Source organism: Thunnus thynnus, chromosome 16, assembly GCF_963924715.1.
Source record: "Thunnus thynnus chromosome 16, fThuThy2.1, whole genome shotgun sequence".
NCBI classification, from domain to species: domain Eukaryota; kingdom Metazoa; phylum Chordata; class Actinopteri; order Scombriformes; family Scombridae; genus Thunnus; species Thunnus thynnus.
The window spans coordinates 5,497,887-5,518,680 of NC_089532.1; the positions used below are offsets into that span (position 1 = coordinate 5,497,887).

Here is a 20,794-nt window from a genome sequence, read left to right on the forward strand (position 1 = left end):
GCGTCACAGGCATGATGTTGTTCCTCATCTGTCGGATAAATGAAATAGTGAACTGTTTGCTAACATACTCTGCCAGTTTTTGGGGATTCTTCTGCCCTCTAGTGGCCAAAAATCAACTGATGCAGCTTTAAGCTACACTAAATAATAGATAATAAAATAATAAACAGCGATAGTATGAAACCACCAACCTCTTATCTAACATCAACTCTGTTGGCAACTAATAATGTTTAATTCCTGAATACTGCACAATCCATAACTTTAAGTCAGTAATTATTATTGTATTGTTATATTGAGCTAACTGCTGATGTAAAAGAGTTAATGACCTTGCTCATTAAGCTGTATGGGATATGTAGTCTATCTCCTCCTTAAAACATTATTGATTAGAATATGTTGTTAAAAATAGTAGTTTGTTAGATCCAAACTCTGTGTGAGGATTTGTCTGTGCAGAGAATAACCAGTAAGCAGAGCTGTTCAGGTGGATATTTTCGAGTATGTCCTCGTACCAATTTCACCACGTGTGCTCTCGTCATTGAGGGAGCCGAAAGCGATGGCAGGGAGGAGGATGGCGATGTAGAGGAAGATGGCTGTGGTCATGTACTTCAGTAGGGTTTTATTACTGCCAACTATACCTGAGGGGAGACAAATGCAAACACATGAGTCATATTCACCTCATAATGGAGCGGAGGAGGCTCAACACTTTCATTTCAAAAATGACAAAAACATTAACAGAGTTCATCATTCAGTGCCTCTACAATATGGACCATCCAGTACGTACAGTAAAACTATTCTACAAGGGCTTACACTACCTACTGCCCTTACAAAAAAATATGAGTAATTTGTTTCAGTTTTGTGCTATCCATCATTTTGTAAAAGCAGTTATCCCTTTTATCCAAATGATGGATAACTCATTTTGGAATAAAACACTTTAATTGGGCCCTAATGTGATCACAATGATTTTGGTCCTGTGACCTTCATCAGATGATCATTATCTGATGACACTCACAAGACAGAAATATCTTGATTTTGTTACAACACAATGAATGTGTTTGGATTTTTATGAAATGAGGACAGGACTGAAAAAAGAGCAGCTGAGGAGGAGAATCCAGTTTAACAACTTTGTTCTGCTTAAATGCACCTCAGGTAGTCTCAGTCAGCCTTTTTGTTTTTTTGTTCTTGTTGTATGTGCACATTTATTGGAGAGGGGGCAGTGGTGTCGCAGAAAGCTTAAAACACATTTCTTGATAAAGAGTATGATTTGATGAGTCAATAAAACCGCCAACCTGCTGAGATTGCAATGGGAATATATAAGGCAATGTCCTTGTCTGATGACTTGGGAAATTACAATAATATTGGACATACGGGAACATAAGGGAACAGTAAGACATCTGAGTCATTTTAGCAAGAGACGACCCTAGATGTGACACAGATGCAGCACAGATGTATTTGAGGCAAACGGTGACAGACAAATGAGGAGCTGCCAGTGGCACCCCGGTGTGGCATAATAAGGAAGATGATTCACTTTCACTACAAGTCCAGGTCCTGCCTACCATCTGTGAAGTCAGAGGCGTAGAGAGGCAGTCTGCGGCACAAGTCCTCATAAATCCCCCGGCCAGCTTTGAAGAAATCTTTACACTGTGGACAGATGGGAAAAGGTTAGATTTTTAACAAGGACACACGGACTCCCCGATGCAAAGTAACTGAACCAGGACCAACCTGGCCACCTATAGCTGATATAAGTAACGGCAGCAGCAGTTTGCAAGGAAAGTAACAGCTGCTGTAATTTTGACATTTCTGCCACCTGCAAGATATCTGTTTGTGTGTATGTTTAACAAATTATACTGTACATTTCAGTATATTCTGCTGAATACTAGAAAGAGTGTTGTCATGTTTTCTTTGTCTTCCAGGACTGTTATCCTGGTTAATTTGGAGAGTGAAGGTGTTCAAATGGGAAAACGGGGTTGCTGAGGCCTGAAGAAAAATAAAAATGAGCGATGTAGGTTAACTAAATTCTGTCTTATACTGAATAATGGTAAACTTGGATGTTAATAATTGACATATCTGGTAAAATAGTTAGCTTTCCAGACAAATAACATGTATGTTTACCAGATGGACAAGTGTTTTATCTAACAGGTGGAAAAAAGTAAGAAATATAAAACCTCAAAAACAAACATACCTGAAAAAACACTCAACACCTGCTGGTGAAAGTTTAAAAATTGCTAAACATTTTACTCCTTCTCTGTAGGCGGCAACACCAAAGTGCCTTTAAGTGGTGTATGATGGTATGAAAAGGTACAATGACTGAAAAGCTCCCCCTTGTAGAGAATCTGCAACCAGCTTAATGTAAATGAGTTTGTGAGTGAATAACAAGCCGGTTCTGTGAGGTGCTCTGCAACAAAAAAAAACTATACGCATTTCAATTTAATCCTTAATAATGTACAATGTTTTTGAAAATTTAATATTTTGGTTTTAGGCAATTTAGGTTGTGTTATCCATGGTGACTTCCAAAAAAAAATGCCACAGCATGTAAGGCCTGAGGCTGTACCCAACTTTATCTTTTATGCATTACTCTGCTCTGGACAGTGACACATTAAGATTAAAAAAACTGCCCAATTGATGATTCAGCTAAGACACTGAAATCCACAGAGAGCTCTCTGATAGATGATTTGAATCATCAAATTCAACAAAGTAGTCCTAGAAAAGCTCGAATAATCCAAAACAATGTCAGCAGAGCGGCACGGTCACATTTAGATGTACATTTACTTAAGATCCCAGTGTCCCTAGAATGATAAAGAATGTCAGAGATGACAGAAACAGCGAGGGACAGAAGATTGTGTATTTTTAGAGATGTCAGGAGATGGAAAAGAACCACCACATGATCCAAAAGGAGACATGAAGTGCTTCTTAAAAAGATGAGCTTTCAGGTTACAGAAGATAGGGAGTAAAGTGCAGTCCTGACTGAGCTTATTAAGCAAATTATCCAATTACCCAATGTTTCATTTTCTTGTTGAACATAACATTACACAGTTAAATGGAGCACTTGACAAGGTGGGGGCGGAGGGATGTATGAGTAGGAAAAGCCCTTGGGAAAATCATTCCTGCCTCATTTGTCATCTTAAAAAGTTTTGACGGTTTTTGGCAGAACAAAGCAATTTACTTCAATGTAAACAACATCAAAACAAACAACAGCATCAGCATTTTCTTTTTTTTTCTCCTTGAGCGAGCTGGCTAGTTTTATGAAGCCACGCATGCTTGTTCAACCAGCACTATTCATCCATTAAATCCCTATACATCATGGAATCATTTATTATTACAAGGGAGCTGGTGAGTGTATTGTGTTTGTGTTTTTGTGTGTGTGTGTGGTGATCACAAGCTTTTGGCTCAGGTTCGATAAACAAAAGTCTCAGAGAGGAATTACCGTCCACCCGTTTGCCATTCGCGCTCTGAATGGTCGATAGAGTGAGGCAACAGGAAGGTAAAACCATAAAAACACAACAACAATATGGCCTTGTTACTTCAAGTTTAGGAAATTGGTGTGATGTTGCAGGTGGTCCAATGTCAATTTCGGATGTGAAAGAAGGTGGAGAAGGTGGGTGGTCTCTCTGTCTCTGTTCTTTTCTCTCTCATTTTATCATTTTCTATTCCCTCTCGATTTCCCCTGCTCTCCCCCCCCCCGTCTCATCCCTTCTTTCCCCCCTTTCTCTCCATCTGTCTCTCTCTATATATCCCTCTTTCACTGAGTGGCACTGAGCCTTTCAAGCCCTGGGATAAACACCTAACAAAATCCTCCGCTATAAAAAAAAAAAAAAAAAAAAAAAAACACAAGGGGAAATGTCTGCGAGCCCTGGCCTGTCAACGGCAACATTAGGAGGAGATGTTGGTCCGTGGCATTGAGCACAGCCCCTCTGGAGGTGTGTGTTTATGTGCGTGAATGTGTGTGTGTGTGTGTCTGTGCGTGTGTAGATGCACATGTAGCTAAGGGGTGGGGAGTTCTGACAGGACTGTGAGAGATGTAAGGTCATTTACCCACTGAGGAGGCCTGGCAGGAGTTGATGCTGATTGATTAGGGGGAGAGAAAAGATGGAAGAGTCAAGCCAGCCGAGCGAGGAGAGGAGGAGGAGGAGGAGGAGGTGGTGGGGGGGGGGAGGGGTGGAAAAAGGAGACTGAAGAGAATTTTAAAGAAAGGTTGAAATGTGTAAATGTATGTGCATAAGTCTCATTTCTCTACAGAGCCCTGTAAAGAAATGAGATGATGGGACAGTAAGTGCAAGGTGAGAAAGGAAGTTGTGGATGGGAAGATTTTGGATAATACCCCAACTCTAACACATGGAGGAAAATTAGGTAGGGAGTGCTCAGGGCGCTGAGAGTGACTCATAATGTCATCATATGAATACATGCTGCTTTAAAATGTGTGGAAACGTGGCTAAAAGCCTGACACTAAAAAGGTGGTACATACGGGATATATAGCTCCCGCAAACACACAAACACACACACACACACACACACACACTTGCTGCTGCCCACCTTGAGAGGTTTGTGACTGCGGGGGTCAGTCTCCTCTTTCCCCAGAGCGGTGGGCTGCTGGTTGGCTGCTGTCAGCTGGTGCCTCTGGAACACCAGTGCCTCCTTAAACTCCTCCTGCGTCTTTGTTTCCAGCAGCTTCTGCCTGAAGGAGATGTCAGAGAACATGGTGGCGAACGTCCTGCCCAGCTCCATCGCTGTCTTGGTGCTTTTCTGTGGAAATCAAAGTGGTTATACATTAAAATAATGAAAGAATCAATAGCTTGGTTTGAAAAAACTGCATTCACTGATTTTTTGGCCAATTGGGTGCAGTGGAAATGTGGTGGATTTCAGTGCTTCTATTTTATATAAATATTTACTTACTAAATATTTACGTTACTGTCTTTCAGAGGCTGTAGCATGCTCAGTTTTAAAGATAGATGAAGATTCTGGTATCATACCATATATAATTAGATGACCTAAGGCATCCATTGATACCATCCATGTCATGCTAGCTTGTCGGGAAGGGAGCTAAATAACTCCGAAGTTAGGCTAAATTTTGGCGAAGGAAAAACTGGCATGGTCATTTTCAAAGGGATCCCTTGACCTCTCACCTCAAGACATCTGAATGAAAATGGGTTTTATGGTTATTCACTGATTTTTTGGCCAATTGGGTGCAGTGGAAATGTGGTGGATTTCAGTGCTTCTATTTTATATAAATATTTACTTACTAAATATTTACGTTACTGTCTTTCAGAGGCTGTAGCAGGTTCAGTTTTAAAGATAGATGAAGATTCTGGTATCATACCGTATATAATTAGATGACCTAAGGCATCCATTGATACCATCCATGTCATGCTAGCTTGTCGGGAAGGGAGCTAAATAACTCCGAAGTTAGGCTAAATTTTGGCGAAGGAAAAACTGGCATGGTCATTTTCAAAGGGATCCCTTGACCTCTCACCTCAAGACATCTGAATGAAAATGGGTTTTATGATTACCCACAAGTCTCCCCTTAACAGACATGGCCACTTTACATTAATCCCATGCAGTTTTTGCATGCAATTTAAATGTGTTATTTTCACCTATTCTATAAAGGGTGAATTTGAATGTTTCTGCATATGAGGTCCCTAAACAGTCTTAGAATTGCATAAATTGGGTATGACTGGAAAGCTCTTGTGGATTCAATGAGCACAACTGTATTCATTTGTGATGATTTTAGTCCCCACAGTAGCGATTTCATTGTAGTGTACCATTTTTTTGAAACTTGACCTCACTGTGTAAAATGACCTATTGTGACCTCTAGGATAATCACAGCCTCATGAAACTCTAAACCACAAACTAGAGGCCGAGGGCATTCAGAGGATGTATGGTGTTTCTAGGTATATTGACAATAAGGGGGTTTCTGAGGTTTCAGAAGTGCTCACCATCCAATCGCCAAAAAAAGCAATTGTTGCAGAAATCTCCAAATGTCAAATGTTTTTTATACCAAATCACAGCATGAATTTTCTTAATGTGGTATTTTGGAGGGATTTTTGACCATTTTTATCAATTCTTGAGTGGTCAAAATGGTTAAATTTTGCACCAAATCTGTGTAACAAATGTTATAAACCCAAAAATTGCTGCAACAACTTATGAGACATAATTGAGGATGGGAATGGCCTTCATATACCTCCATCATAATGTTCTAAGCCCTTATAGACTCTAAAGTTTCAAAATTTGAATAGGCGCCTAAGCAAAAAAATGTTTCTTATAGATTTCTGACATAAAAAGGTCAGAAATCAGAAGAGGTTGAGCTGCTGAATGTCTCACTGTCTTCACCAGCTAGTCAATAACTGTCTGTCTGCCATTTGGTACTGGGCGGATAGTGTACAGTCGTGTTTTTATGAGTTCCTCTTGCAAACCAGCAGCCTGCTGCAGCAGGAAACTGTGCTGATGAGAGCGGTGGGACTGAAAAATGAATCGGTAAAGTTGCGGGCAATAAAACCAAAACAATGAGCTGGAACGCTCTTGTGGGTTTTAAAAAACCCTTTCACATTACACCATTTTAATACAAAACTATTGGGCACCCAGGTAGGTACTGATTAAAATACCACATATATCACATAACCACAATATTGAAAAAGAGATTGATTAAAGCAGCTTTCATCCCAAAATGCTTTAATATGTAAAAAATACATAAATAAATAAAATTGATTATAAATATCAGTATTTCAAAATCATACATGATTTTCTCTACAAATAAGATTCAAATGCTTTTAGTACTGATGACATAATGTATAGAGTGACATTTGTCTACTGTCACAATTAGATTTAGAAGTTGGTTTTTTTAAATCGATGTGATGAAATATCTTGATCTGTCAGGTATTTAATTCACTGGATTAGCCAAAAGTAGACATCATCTGGTCATCAGGTCAACTGATGTATAACGTGTTTCTTAAATAATTAATCACAACTTAAAATGGTGCTGTTTTCATCAAATGTCTCTCAGTTGCCAAAAATCTTTTACAAAATGCACCAAAACTTCCTGCTTAGCTGCCAAATAGAGCTATAAATCTGGTCTGTATATCTTAATATTAATACTTCCCAGGTAGGTTGGGTAGGTGGCAGTTTGGAGTTGAGTGTTTTGGAGGACAATAATCCCACATCTGTTACAAATAATTCTATCACAAGTCACAAATTGTGACAGAGTGATGGTAATATTGTGCTGGCAGGCTCTGCCATCACGTGGTGTCACGGAAGCCTTGTTAGCCAGGTGGTGATGATACTAACATAGCTGGGCTCAATGCATACAGCAGCAGCTGCAGCAAATAGAATAACTAAAGCCCTTAAGCTTTCTCACAGCGGTAATTGAATTTCAACCAGAGCTGAAAGAGTTGAAAGAACAGACCTTGACTTTTTTTAAGGCTCTCTTTCTATGTCAAGGCATGGGATACCCTACCTACAGTCAGACAACAGGTTTGAGAAGCAAACTTCATCAAAAATCTAACTGATGAGTATCAAATCTCAGCAGTTACACTGGATTCCAATGGAAACCCACAGTTGCAGCAGAAAAAAAAAGCCTCCGTATTAGCTGCCAGGATGCAAACACACTCACAATGACAATACATGTTGATGTTCAGCTGGTCATTTTTTAATTTTGTTTTAATGTTCACCATCTTGGTTTAGTGTGTTATCATGCCAACATTTGCTAATTAACACTTAACACAAAATACCTCTGAGGCTGATGGGAACGCCGTTAGTTTTCCATGTATTTTACAAATAAATCAGACAAATTAAAATTTTGACCTGATGATGGTGCAAGATAAGAAGTCAGTATCACCAAAGTTATTAATTCATCCACATGAATGTCTTTTTTTAATTACTATTATATTTTGGCATGTTGCCTTTATTTGACAGTCAGTGGAGAGAGAGACAGGAAACACAGGGAGAGAGAGTCAGATGTCTGACACACAACAAGGGACCCGCGGCCAGGAGTCGAACCGTGGGTGTTGTGGTTATGTGGCATGTGCCTTGACCGTTAGGCCATCGGGATGCCCTCAAGATGAATGTCTGTTCTAAATTTCATAGCAATCTATCAAATAGTTGTCAAGACATCTCACTCAAAACCACATAACCTCATGACGGCGCTAAAAGGAAAGATCAGGGGATCACCAAAGTCATTAGGATACATCATCTGAGAATCATAAATACTACATGTACAATCAATAATTACTATAAACTGCCGATGTATCTTGTAGATGTGAACATATTGAGATATTTCACTGGATAAGTAAAGAATTTGATCTGCTGGTGGCACTAGAGGAAAATCCAGAGGATCACCAAAGTTAGTAGGCTTCATATTCTGGACACGACGAATGCACAAAATTTCATGTAAATCCGCTGAATATTTGTTGACATATTTCAGTCTGGACCAAAGTGGTGGACCGACTGAAAAACATCCATAGAAATATGCCACTCACAAAGCTGAAAAGTATCACAGCACACATAGACACTTCTCAAACTACTCCTGTAGCATAAGGTTGCTATGAGGAGGTAATAGCGTGACACAGAGGTAGCGTTTTCAGTCAGGTCATAGTGAAACTAATGGCAGAGAAGTGGATTATGCTGCAGAAGCTCTCTTGATATGTCTTCCTGTGACTCTGGGTCAAGTTAACTACAGCTGCCATCCTCAAGAAAGCAGGGAGCCACCTTTAAAGCCTACAAGGAGTGAGTGTGTCATACTCAAAAGATGGGATTTTCAATGGAGGGATTATTTAAGTTTTGAAAGTTCGGTCACTAGTTTGATTAACCAGGCCGACTGGGAAAATGTGGGTGCAGGAAGTGAGTAACACATCAATATTCAACACAGTTTATTTGAAGGCAACAGCAAATAAATGTGATGATATGAGCTTTCAGGTATGAGTTTGTTTAATCGAGTGAATAAGAAACGGAGCATTTTTTAAGAAAGGTCATGCCTATTCAGCACATTCACTTTGGGTAAAGAAAAGGACAAGAAAAAAAGCCACAAATGCTGTAAAGCTCTCTAAATGGTGGGTGATGGAACCAAAGGAATTCCTATTATCATTATCATCATGCCCCTTCAAAGATTTTTCTCGCAGAGGCAGTCACCATCAAGGATAATTGAGACATAATAGTGCTTTATGTTTACTTGGGGCTTAGATTAATGCCTCTGAGAATGCCATTAGTGGTTGTGATTGCTGCCTGTAAGACTGGCAAGGAGGGCACTCGAAGCATTGTGGATAGGCACAAACACAAAGGACGGTTCATGGGAAAAAAGAGAATCCAAACAAACAAACAGACAAACAGAAAACATGATGCAGTTAGCTGAGGCATTGCTGATTGCCAGGGTCATTCCAATCCCCACATGGTGGTTCCAGTTTGATGGTGGGTTAGTGAACATGGTGTGCTTTTGTGGCTGGATAGGAAGGTGGAGGGATACCATGCTAAAAGTGTGGGCAGCATGAAGAATTCCCTTTTTTTACAGCAGAAACGGGGCTGAGGATTAGAGGATTAGGGCTCCATCTGGAGTGGAGCAACAATCAGAGCCATCTGAAGACAGGAGAGTGATGTGTGTGTGTGTGTGTGTGTGTGTGTGTGTATGTGTGGGTGGGTGGGGGGGGGGTGGAGTTGAAAGCTCAGGATGAAGCAGTGGAGGACAGGAGGGTTGAGTGGCTTGATGCGAAGTAGAAAGAGTTCATGTTTGATGGAAGGGAAGGGTATTACAGGATATGTGGCACTCTCCACCGGCTACAGCAAGCTCTTCAGAGCTGAAGAAAACAGCAATCCTGCACACAACAGTGACCCGGAAGGTTCAGCCAACAGGACACTCATGCCCACACAAGATACTGAGAGGCCTTTGGATTAAATTCAGTTCAACAGAGATTTGGCAGCACTGCAGCTGTACCACTGGTATTTTAGATATAGTAAAAACAAGAGGAAAATTGGTGGAAAATTATCTTAAAAGGAAAATCAATATTCTGAGTATGGAGAAATATAACGGATATTTCCTTTAAATCCTGCCATCAGCCTACATTTTTAAATAAATTAAAGTCCTAGGTGAGAACATCAGAGTACAAAAAAATCATATTTTAAAAGCACTATTTGCAATCCAAAAAATCTGTAGTTTATTCATGTTTTATTACTTAAATTACTGTGGCACATAATCAGCAGCTAATTCGTGTTTTTTCCCTACTTGTTTTTTTTATATTAAATTACAGAATAATCATCAAACTATATTTTTTGGCCTGTCCTTTTCTTACTGTAACCTGTGCTGATCAGCAGCTTCTTGCAGCAGGAAACATAACAGCTGTTTGGAAACATGGGAACAAGCAATCCTGGAGAAAATCTGTTGTAACATATCTGAGTATTTACTGGTAAAAATACTGTATGTAAAAACAGAAAATGATCACCCTTATTTATTCAATAAATCGGACTCATGGCAGATGGCTGACTTTTACTGAATTTTCATGAACAGACTACTTTCTTAAAAAGTTTCAAGTGTTGAACTGAATATACGTCACCTTTTACATACAGTATCTGCTAGCAGAGCCGCGGGGTATGCAAATGATCAGCTACTCGAGTTGTAGCAGCAGGATGCTTCCATTGATCATATGGTGAGTTCAGTTTTACTAATCCATAAACCTGCAGCTAACTCACCTTACAGAACTTTTACTTGCAGGCAAAGATGAATGATAAAAAAGCCAAATGACTGATTCAAACGACTCTACAATTGGACTGTGTCATTTCCTCAAAATGATCCTCTAAGCACATTATTAGTGAATAACTGACGGAACGAATTGACAAATGAATAAGGAGGTAATATTTAAGCTGGATAAGCATAGCAACAATTTAACAGCCAGCTACAAAAGAGCACAAATAAATGATGAAATGAAGGATAGATAATAAAATAAATTAATAAACCAAATAATCAAATAATAAAGTGGATGAACAAATGCCACAGTAATCCAGTAAGACAGATAAATCACGCGTATCATTTTACTCCCTCTGGGTGCAGCGGTTACCATTTTGAGCGGGGCCAGTATCAGGATGACATAGCGGACCTCGCAGCAGTTCTCCCCCCAGTTTTGCGGCCTCTCCAGGCGAGAGATGCACACGTGACGCCTCTGGAGATGCTTCACGTTGCAGCTGGAGCAAAGAGGAGAGAAGGAGGAGGTTTTTATAAATGTCAACACCTCACCTCACCAGTAGTGCCCTTCATTTCCATAGATTAACCTCTTTGTCTGCAGCAACAGTTGGACAGTATTCAAATGTCCTGGGTGAGCACACACACATCCACGTACAGTATATGAGGCTGCACACAAATATGCTGCAGGCATACTCACACATAAATTCCTGTACTGTATATAGTTCTATAGTTGGATTTAAGTGCAATTTACACAAAATTTAAATATCATATCAAAAAAACTGCCACTACAACATACCACATTCAAATATTATCACTGGCCAATGAAAACCATGTATCTCCAAATTTGTTGATTTAAATTTCTCAGATAAACTGAAGCATTTAATGTTCCTTTATAACATGACACAAGTTTCCTATTTCTTCTTAAGTCAAATAAATTATTTTAAGACCCATTAGAGTATCTGAAAAATGTAACGTCACAAAGCTGAAAACAGGAATGTATCTCATGAAAAGTTTATATTTTTGGAGATATGGTTATCACAGAACAGTATGTACAGCTTTAATCAAATATTTTATTTTAGTTGTACATGTTTAGTGATGATGCTTCAGATTAATACTTGCTTATCTTATTTATTATTGTTGTTATTTGCTTGTCCTTTATTTCAAGTGTGAGCTCTACAACTTTCATCATCAATCTGTTGATTATTTTTTACATTAAACCATAAATTTAGTATAAAAAAAGAAAAAAAAGTCCTCAAAATGCTTGTTTTACAATTTAAAGCCCAAAGACATTCAATTTACAAAGATATAAAACAGAGAAAGGTAGAAAATCTTAACATTTGAGAGGCTACGATGTCTTTTGTATTTTTACTTGATAAATGAATACAAATCAATAGCTGTCAAATAATTCCTTATTGATCTACTAATTGATTAATTGACTAATTGTTTCGGCTCTAAACCTCTATCTCTCACACACACACACACACACACTTCAGCTTACAGGATGCAGAGCCAGGACTGCTGGTACTGGACCCCGGTGGCGGTGGCTGTCACTCCCTGGATCGTCTCTGACAGCAGGTGGACTGTGGGGCAAAGGTCAGAGGTCAAGTACAAGTTAGCTGAAATCGACCTCACATCCAGTTTGACCCTCTCACACACACACTCTATCATTTCCTACTACACAGTCTTGAGCTACTTCTTGTCTTTAATACCTTAATAGCACCAGCAATGCATGTCAACCCTTTATTGCAGCTGAAAATGATAAAAATGATAGTTTTATGTTCATTATCACATTTAAGAGCATCTCTTATATCTCAATATTTCTGCATTATATGTATTTAAAAATCAACCCTGGCGCTGATTTCTATATCTAGCGTAATGATGTCGGCCAAATACCTAAAAGGTTCAATATAAAACAAGAACCTTATCTGCTGTGCCAAGCCTCTCAATATGATGTCTACATCAGAAGTGTCTAACGAGCTCGCCTTCTGCTTTAGATAGTGATGCCAGTCTGCACTGTGTGCAAACATCACACCACGACAAGCTGATAACGATGTCCATCCGACCCCTGAAAACACCAATGCTCATGCTAGACAATTAAAAAAAAAAAAACACATTTTATTATGCCTCCATGTTTACACAGAATAAATCATTAAAGATGGGCGACTGGTGGCGCTGCTGAAGCTAGCTCGTTGCTTCCTAATAAGAGGAATCTCCCTTTCGACTTCTCACGCTGAGAGTGATGAATAACAGTGTTTTGGGGGGTATTCTTCAGCAGCCCCGACTATCCCAAACCCCTCAAGGAGATTCAGCGTGCTTCGGCTTGCAACGTCCTCTTTGACTCATCAGCACTGAGCAAATTACAGGGTGGAAATGTTTAGTATCGTAAGCAGCGGGGACGATCATTTCCATATCACTCTGATTTTCCCTGCCAGTGGTTTCTCTCTTTCTTTCTGTCTGTCTTTGTCTTTCTCTCCATCACTCTCCCTTTCTCTCTCTCTCTCTGCCATGCCGTCTCATCAATAAAGTATCCTCCATTCATGCCAGAAAATGATGGGCGTCACCATGACAACAGTATCACAGTGCTCAAGGAGTGAGAGAGCAAGGAAGGGAGAATAAGAGAAGGAGGGAGGGGGGCAGCCGGGAGAGACAGAGAAATAAGAGAGAGAGAGAGAGAGAGAGAGAGAGAGAGAGAGAGAGAGAGAGAGAGAGAGAGAGAGAGAGAGAGCATGTAGATAAAGAGTAAGAGGTAAAGAAAGGATGAAAAGAAGCCTTTAGAGAAAGAATGACAAGGAAGAAAAAAATATGGCACGTGGTGTGGAAGAGAGTGAGAGAGGCGGGAAAAAAAGGGAAACAAGGGAGACACGGGGAGAGAAAAATAAAAGAGAGAGGCAAGAAGACCAAGGAGGAGATCGAGGAGGAGGAGACATGCAGAGAGGAAGACTGAAACAGAAAGGAAAAATGCAAGCAACAGAAACAGGGCCACAGAAGGACCAAGGGAATGAAAAAAATCATACAAAAAAAAAACAAAAAACACCAAGAATGTGACAAACAAGAAGGAAAATGAGAGTGAGACAAGATGAAAAGAAGAGAGAGAGAGAGAAAGACAGACAGACACACAGAGAGAGAAGGAGTGAAGGGATAGAAAAGTAAAGGGTGAAGGAGATGGACTGGGATTCAATTCAATTAATAGCAGTAAGCCTGACAGCCATGTAATAATCAAAAACCATCCAATTTCTCATTGACGTCAGGAAAGAGAAGAGGGGAGAGAGAAAGTAATAGAAAGAGAGAGATGTAAACAGAACAAAGAAAGATTAAAAGATAAACAGAGGAGGGAAAGAGGATGAAACAGAGGGAGACAGCGGTTACAGAAGAGCAAAGTGAAGACAGGAAAGACACAGACAGAGAGAGAGAGGTGGACAATGTGTACGGCAGCGATATCCATAGTCCTCCATACTAACAGCATCGGTGGCCAAAATCAGACGACCATCAGAGAAGCTGGCTGCTGACACTGTTGGCCATGAGCCTCAAAATAATAATAATAATTATAAAGTTTATTTGTATTGCACCTATCAAAACCAGCGTTACAAAGTGCTTTACAATGAACACATAAAACACAACAATAAAATACACATGTATGCACAACAGGGTTTTCCCTGGATTTTTTCAGACAAAGGTGGCAAAGGCTGGAGAACGTGCGTGGTGTGGCGTACACAGTTTGTGCACGCAGTTGCGCATATTTAGAGTGTCGTGCACTTAAGTGAAAAAATCACGATTTGACAGACAAAAGTGTCCATAGGGATCTAAATTTTATACCAAGAGATATACTTATCTTATACATATATGTATAATTATATATACACTATATATATCTTATGTATGTATCTCTACTTATCTCTCAATTCGATACTATTGATTCTGAATCGAATTGTCACCCAATTCTCAATTCAAAACCGATTGTCAACTGAATGCAAAGAAAAGGCGGCACTACTTTCAGTCTGTTCCTCCAGTATACTGTGTGCCAAACCATTCACTGGTGTCCTTAGCCCACTGAAATATAATGTGAAACATAACTGGCAGATGAGATAAATAGTCTGCAGTCTTTTCATTTAAAAGTGTTAACTGCTTTAATTAATGAATGAATTAATTTGAAAGCGTCTTACAGTCTTCTGCCTGTATGAGAATAACAAACTGAGGGGGAGGCAAAGCGCTTCGCGGTGTTGTTATTAACGTCATATATCCAGCAGTAGAGAGCAGCCTCTCTGCTGCACCGTTACCTCCGGGTAAAGACATCGCTGTCGCAGTTGAGTTCTGTCTTTTTTGTTCCAAGAGGAATAAAACGTAAAGACAATAGTTGATAAAACACAAAGGATAAAATGTAAAAAGAATGGGTGAATTAAAATTGAAAATAGAGCAGTGCAAGGTCAATAATAAAGTACAGTATAATACAATAGTTAAAGGGGACCTTTTATGCTTTTCCTTATTTTCAGTCATATATATAACGTTACAGTGTCAGATGTTCATATTAAACGTGGCCAAAGTGTCAAATAAAGAGGTAAATGTATGTAGAAGTAATCCCTGTGAGCAACAAGCACCAGCTTCAGACTGCTCTGAATGTTAGGTTTCCAACGTTTTCTTCCGATGCCGGCTCATGACGGATTTCTTTATATGGTCATCTGCTCCACTCCACTAACATTATGGCATTTTTCCGATGTTTTGGGGGTAGTCGCGCCGAGCCATGACTCAAGTTGAGCTGGCACGCTGCAAGTGTTTTTCCATTACACAGCAGAGCAAAGTAAAATAAGTAGTTTACCTGTTGGAAGAACTGTGCTGGTCATCTACAGCTCTTCATCAAACATCATAATCACTGTGGCTGTTTCCGCTTGTACTATTCCTCCCTGTCTTATTTCTGACTGATCCGCTGAACCAATAACTCTAAATATGTTCATATGTTGTTGTGTCCCTTGGTTTTTAGCGCTGCTAGTGAAGCTCTGCTAATTTGGGGAGGAACACGTTTCATTTCCTGTAAATTCTTTACAATAAAAGTCTCCCGTTATTTAGTCATTTAAAAGCTTTTACTATGAAGCAGTAAAGTGGGAAATATTGGGTTTTCATCAGCAGTAACTTAACACGACTGATGTGGCTGCCTTTTGGCAGGCTTCGATAAAGCTGGCCAATCAGTGGGCTCATCAGGAGGGGGGCCTTAAAGAGACAGGAGCTTAGATTGCCTGTTAAGATACAAAGGCTGAACTGAGGGGCTACATAAAGGGCCAATATAGGGTAAGAGAGTTTTTTTGAACTGTGAATCATGCAAAGCTACTCTTGTGGAGTCGAAGAATAAAAAAATATAGAGCAGGAAATGAGCATAATATGTCCTCTTTAAGAGTAAAAATAAACATAAAATGAAAGAAAATTTATTAGGAAGCCTTTCAATAAAAATGAAGTGATTTAATAGAAAATACTGATATGGCAAGACGGAGATCCTCAGGCAGGCCGTTCCACAGCCAAGGAGCCCTAACAGCAAACGCTCAAACGCCCTTTAGTCTTTAAGTGTGAGGTGGGAACAGTCAGCACATTACTGCTTGAGGATCTCAAACAGCAGTTCAGATATATATATTCTGGGGCCAGGCCATGAAGGGCTTTAAAAGTAATAAGTAAAATGTTAAAATCAATCCTAAAATAAATTGGCAGCCAGTGCAAGGTCATTAAACTTGGAGTAATGTGTTCTCTTTTCTTGGTTTTTGATAGGAGTCTTGCTGCCGTATTTTGCACAACTTGGAGTCGTGAATGACAATTTTTAGTGTCATTAAAATTCAGCATTGATCTTATCCTAGCAATATTCCTCAGATGGTAGGAGCTTGACTGGCTAACCTTGTTAATGTGGTTCTCAAAAGTGAGGTTAGTGTCAAAGAGCATATCCAGGTACCTGACAGTTGACTTAACATTAATTGTTTAAGGACCAAGAGAGGACTGGATACTGGGATGCAGATTGTCAGGACCAATGATAAGGATCTCGGTTTTATCCTAGTTTAATTTAAGAAAATTTGCTGAAATACATTTTTAATATCTGCTAGATAATTTGTAAGACTGGAGAGCTTTGAAATCTCGGTCGGCTTTACTGGGAGATATAGCTGCATGTCATCAGCGTAGCAGTGGAATTAAATTTTATATATTTGTTTATGTATAGCGTGGCCAAGTGGGAGCATATACTGTCGACACCTGAGGAACTCCACAATTTACTTAAGATTGAGGGGAGACATGACCAATAGAAACAAAATAAAAATCATAATTTGTCAAATAAGAACAAAACCACTTCAAATCCGTCCCAGATATACCAACCAAGTGTTGTAGCTACTCAATCAGAATTTTGTGGTCAACTGTATTAAAAGCTGTATTTAAGTCTAGCAGTACAAGAATTGAACATTCACCAGTATCAGCCATTCTCAAAATATCATTTGTCAATCTAATAAGCGCAGTCTCAGTACTGTGATGCTGTCTAACACCTGACTGAAATTTTTCAAAAATGTTTTGTCTCAACGCTTCGAGGAGTTGTAGGGAGACCTGTCTTCTCAAGGAGTTTTGCAATAAAAGGTAATTTTGAAATTGGTCTGTAACTGCTACATTCTGATGGATCGAGGTCAGATTATTTTAATGAGTGGTTGCACACAAGACATCTTCAAATATACTGGGATGCAGCCAGAGGATAAAGAACTGTTAATTATTGAGACCAACCAAGGGGCAGTCACATCCAGTACATCACTGAGAAATTTAGGGGTCATTATATCTACAGGGCTTGTGGAGTGTTTGAGATGTAACACAGTGATCATAAGTTCATTTAGAGAGACAGGGATGAAACTTGATGAAATAGTACGGTTGGGGGAGGGGGTTTCAATAAAATAATAATTTAATTTATCATTAAAAAAGGTTAAAAATCTAAGACATTCCTCACTAGATGACTTATACTGATTAAAACGTACAGGATTTAAAAGACAGTCCACAATGTTAAAAAGAGCTATGGGGCTGTGCTTATTAGTATGAATTAAAACTAAAAATAGTTGGCCCTCACATTCCTAACCCGCTCATTAAAAGAAATCATCAACTCTTTCATTTGTTGATAATGTACCTGAACTCTCGTCTTCATCCACCTCCATTCCACACTTCCACATTCTCTTTTATGAGTGTGCATGTCATTATTAATCCAATCTTATACAATACTCAATTCTTGTCTTAAAAGGTGCAACAGAATCTAAAGTGGATGTACAAAGGAGGTTTAAGTCATTCATCAGCTTGTCTGTGTCTGAAAAACTGGGTATACTATTGCTTTCAGGAAAAATGGATGAAAATTTTGAAAGTTTCCTCATTAAAAGTACATAAGCATATTGTTTGAGTCTTGTTTACTGTGTCACTTTGGAAAATACTATCAAAATAAAACACATAAGTGATCAGATGTGTACAAGTCAACGAAATACCAATATGGGGCCAATACTCATATCATAGGTAAACACCAGGTCAAAAGTATGCTCGTGGTTATGTGTAAGCCCATTTTGCTGTAGACCAAATTAATTGACTATATTAAGATACTCTGTGACAAATAAATCAGAAGGATTGTCAACATGGATATTAAAATCAAGTAGAACAATGGATGATAAAAAAGAATCTGAGAATTCAGGTAAAAAATCTGATGTAGATCTAGGAGGACTTTAGATGATTACACAGAGGGTGCAGGTTGCAAATAGAATTTTAAAAACAAGTACCTCAAAGTACAAACATCAGTCACTCTTATGGGGTTGCATTTGAATCTTTTGTGAAACACTGCAGCTAAACCTGCACCATTTAATCCGGGCTGACTGAAACAATCATAAAATGGGGGACACAGTTCACCAATCTGGCAGTCATCCCCAGATTGCAATCATGTCTCTGTTAAACATATAAAATCAAGCTGATTAGAAATGATAAAACTCATTTAAAATAAAATTCTTGCTAGAGAGAGCTCTACCATTAAAAAGACTGAGCTTAACAGAGGTAGATGGAGGTAAAAAAAGAAACTGTTTAGGCTGTTTAGGCAAATGAACGCTTAAAATGAACCGCATGCACGGTTTTAAAGGGGTGGCCGGGGTGGTCAGTGCATCCAGTGCAGTCCATCTCAGCTGCATGGGAGGTCGCCGCCAGGAAAAGGGAGTCGACAAGATCTTTGCCCTCTTTTATTTAATAGAGGTTGGAAATTCTGCCTTCAAGTTCCACAATCTTTTGGCTCAAATGGAGGCAGCCAGGTTAGCACTTACATGTGAGGACTCTGTTCAGGAGCCCACCGTGATGAAAAGACTCGGTCAGACACAGTGTACAACAATAATCTCCAAATAGATTCCAGGGGTCAGAACCTACCAATACGGACCCAAAAACTGAACCTGCTGCGAAGATCAGGCTTCAGTAGGTTTGTGCTGGTGTAGTTTCTCTCCCAGTTAGTGTGCTGTTATAGTTTCTCTCACAGTTAGACAAAGCCGTGTCCATTAATGTATAATAACTTAAGATCTGAAACACCTGATAACTTAGATATTTTACCTTGTTAAAACATATAGGTGATCTAAAAGATCAGTGTAAAAATGTGGCTTAAAACCAGATAAAAATGTCAATTTATGACTGAGCTTCTGACGGACAAACACAACGCCAACGCAAATTACACCCACTTCAGTGTTTTTCATGACAAATGTCTTTTATATGTGAGAGAGAATATTTTAATGTTGAGAGCAGTTCAACAGCCAGAGCACAGCTTAGTGTTCAGGGTTAAAATACAACTAAAAGTGATATGATCTGTAGAGTTGTGATTCATACTAGCTGCACTCTCTGACTTTAAATGCATTTTACTTCCCTTACTTGTCATAAATGTTTATGCTTATGAGATTTTCCTCTCTTCCTGAAATTACATTTTTCATTAGTAAACTAAATCTAAAATCAAGATGCTGCGGGTGAATAAGTTGATCGTGTGTGATTGCTGAAGGTGTGTTCAGACTGAGCACTAAGTGAATTTTTTGCGGCAGCCAAATTGCACACAAAGTCAGTCAGAGTTGGATGCAAACAGATGGATTTTCTTTAAGTGCATGAATTAAAGAGAACATGAGTTGATAATAGTTCAACTTGAAGGAAAAATTTGTGTTTATCCTGAAGCTGCAGAACTCCACATGTTTAACATACAGAAGGAAAAAGAGGAGGAAAAATTGCTAGAAAATAGAAAGATGGAATTCTTAGCAAGTTTTAAGATCATTTAGAGTCTGAGCTGAGTCACAAACACAGAAAGTGTGTGCACCAGATTTACTGGCATCTAGTGATGAGGTTGCAGATTGCAACATACTGATTAGCCCTCCCCTCCCCCTCTTCTTCCAAGCGTGTAGAAGAACCTACGGTGGCCGCAAAACTCGCGAAAAACATCAAAGGCCCTCTCTAGAGCCAGTGTTTGGTTTGTCCATTCTGGGCTACTGTAGAAACATGGCAGTGCAACATGGCAGGCTCCGTGGAAGAGGACCCGCTCTTTATGTAAATATAAAGGGCTCATTCTAAGGTAATAAAAACACAACAATTCTTATTTTCATGAGATTATACACTAATTAAAAGATGCTTTTATTCATATATATATACTTCATTTTATATTCCATTTCTGCCAAGTCCATCCACGATCTTGCACATGAGACTAACAAACAAAGGTCTGCTAGCTTACAACTTCTTTGTTCTCATAGAAGAGCTATACAGAATCTTGTGTCCTACAAATTAAGTGTGTATACAATTGATTTGCATTGCAAATTGCAAATATTTTGAAGGAAATATAATGCCATCTGGCAACAGTTTGACCCCGAAGCAGGAAGGAGGTAACCTTTTCACATTCCCCAGGGAGCTTGTGTCATAGATGTAGTGTAGTAAGGTCACTAAAACTCTTGGTTAAGGTTTGGTGAAGATGGCGGTCTTGGTGAAATATGAATAAAATTGAATATGGATGGTGAAAAAGTAAATGTGTTCCATCTTCTTTTAAATATTCAACCAAGACCAACATCTTTCAATAACCTTAACTAAGCTTAAGTTGCCTAAATATAACCATAAAAACATTAATCATGCTTTAGCTGGCAAGAGTGAATAATATTGGAAAAAACAGAGTGCTTTTTTTGCAGA

At 39.1% G+C, this 20,794-nt stretch overlaps 1 protein-coding gene across 8 annotated transcripts in view; it reads right to left on the minus strand.

Annotated features, from left to right (window-relative positions):
- slc4a11 (solute carrier family 4 member 11) overlaps positions 1-20,794 on the minus strand; it is a 127,083-nt gene that overhangs the window by 23,309 nt on the left and 82,980 nt on the right. For all 8 annotated transcript variants that reach the window (XM_067613401.1, XM_067613399.1, XM_067613405.1 and 5 more), the window contains 5 exons: positions 12,141-12,222; positions 11,019-11,142; positions 4,522-4,731; positions 1,548-1,632; positions 504-629 (listed from right to left, as the gene is read on the minus strand). In XM_067613401.1, the coding sequence (XP_067469502.1) occupies positions 504-629; positions 1,548-1,632; positions 4,522-4,731; positions 11,019-11,142; positions 12,141-12,222 (627 nt within the window). The remainder of the gene's footprint in view (positions 1-503; positions 630-1,547; positions 1,633-4,521; positions 4,732-11,018; positions 11,143-12,140; positions 12,223-20,794) is intronic.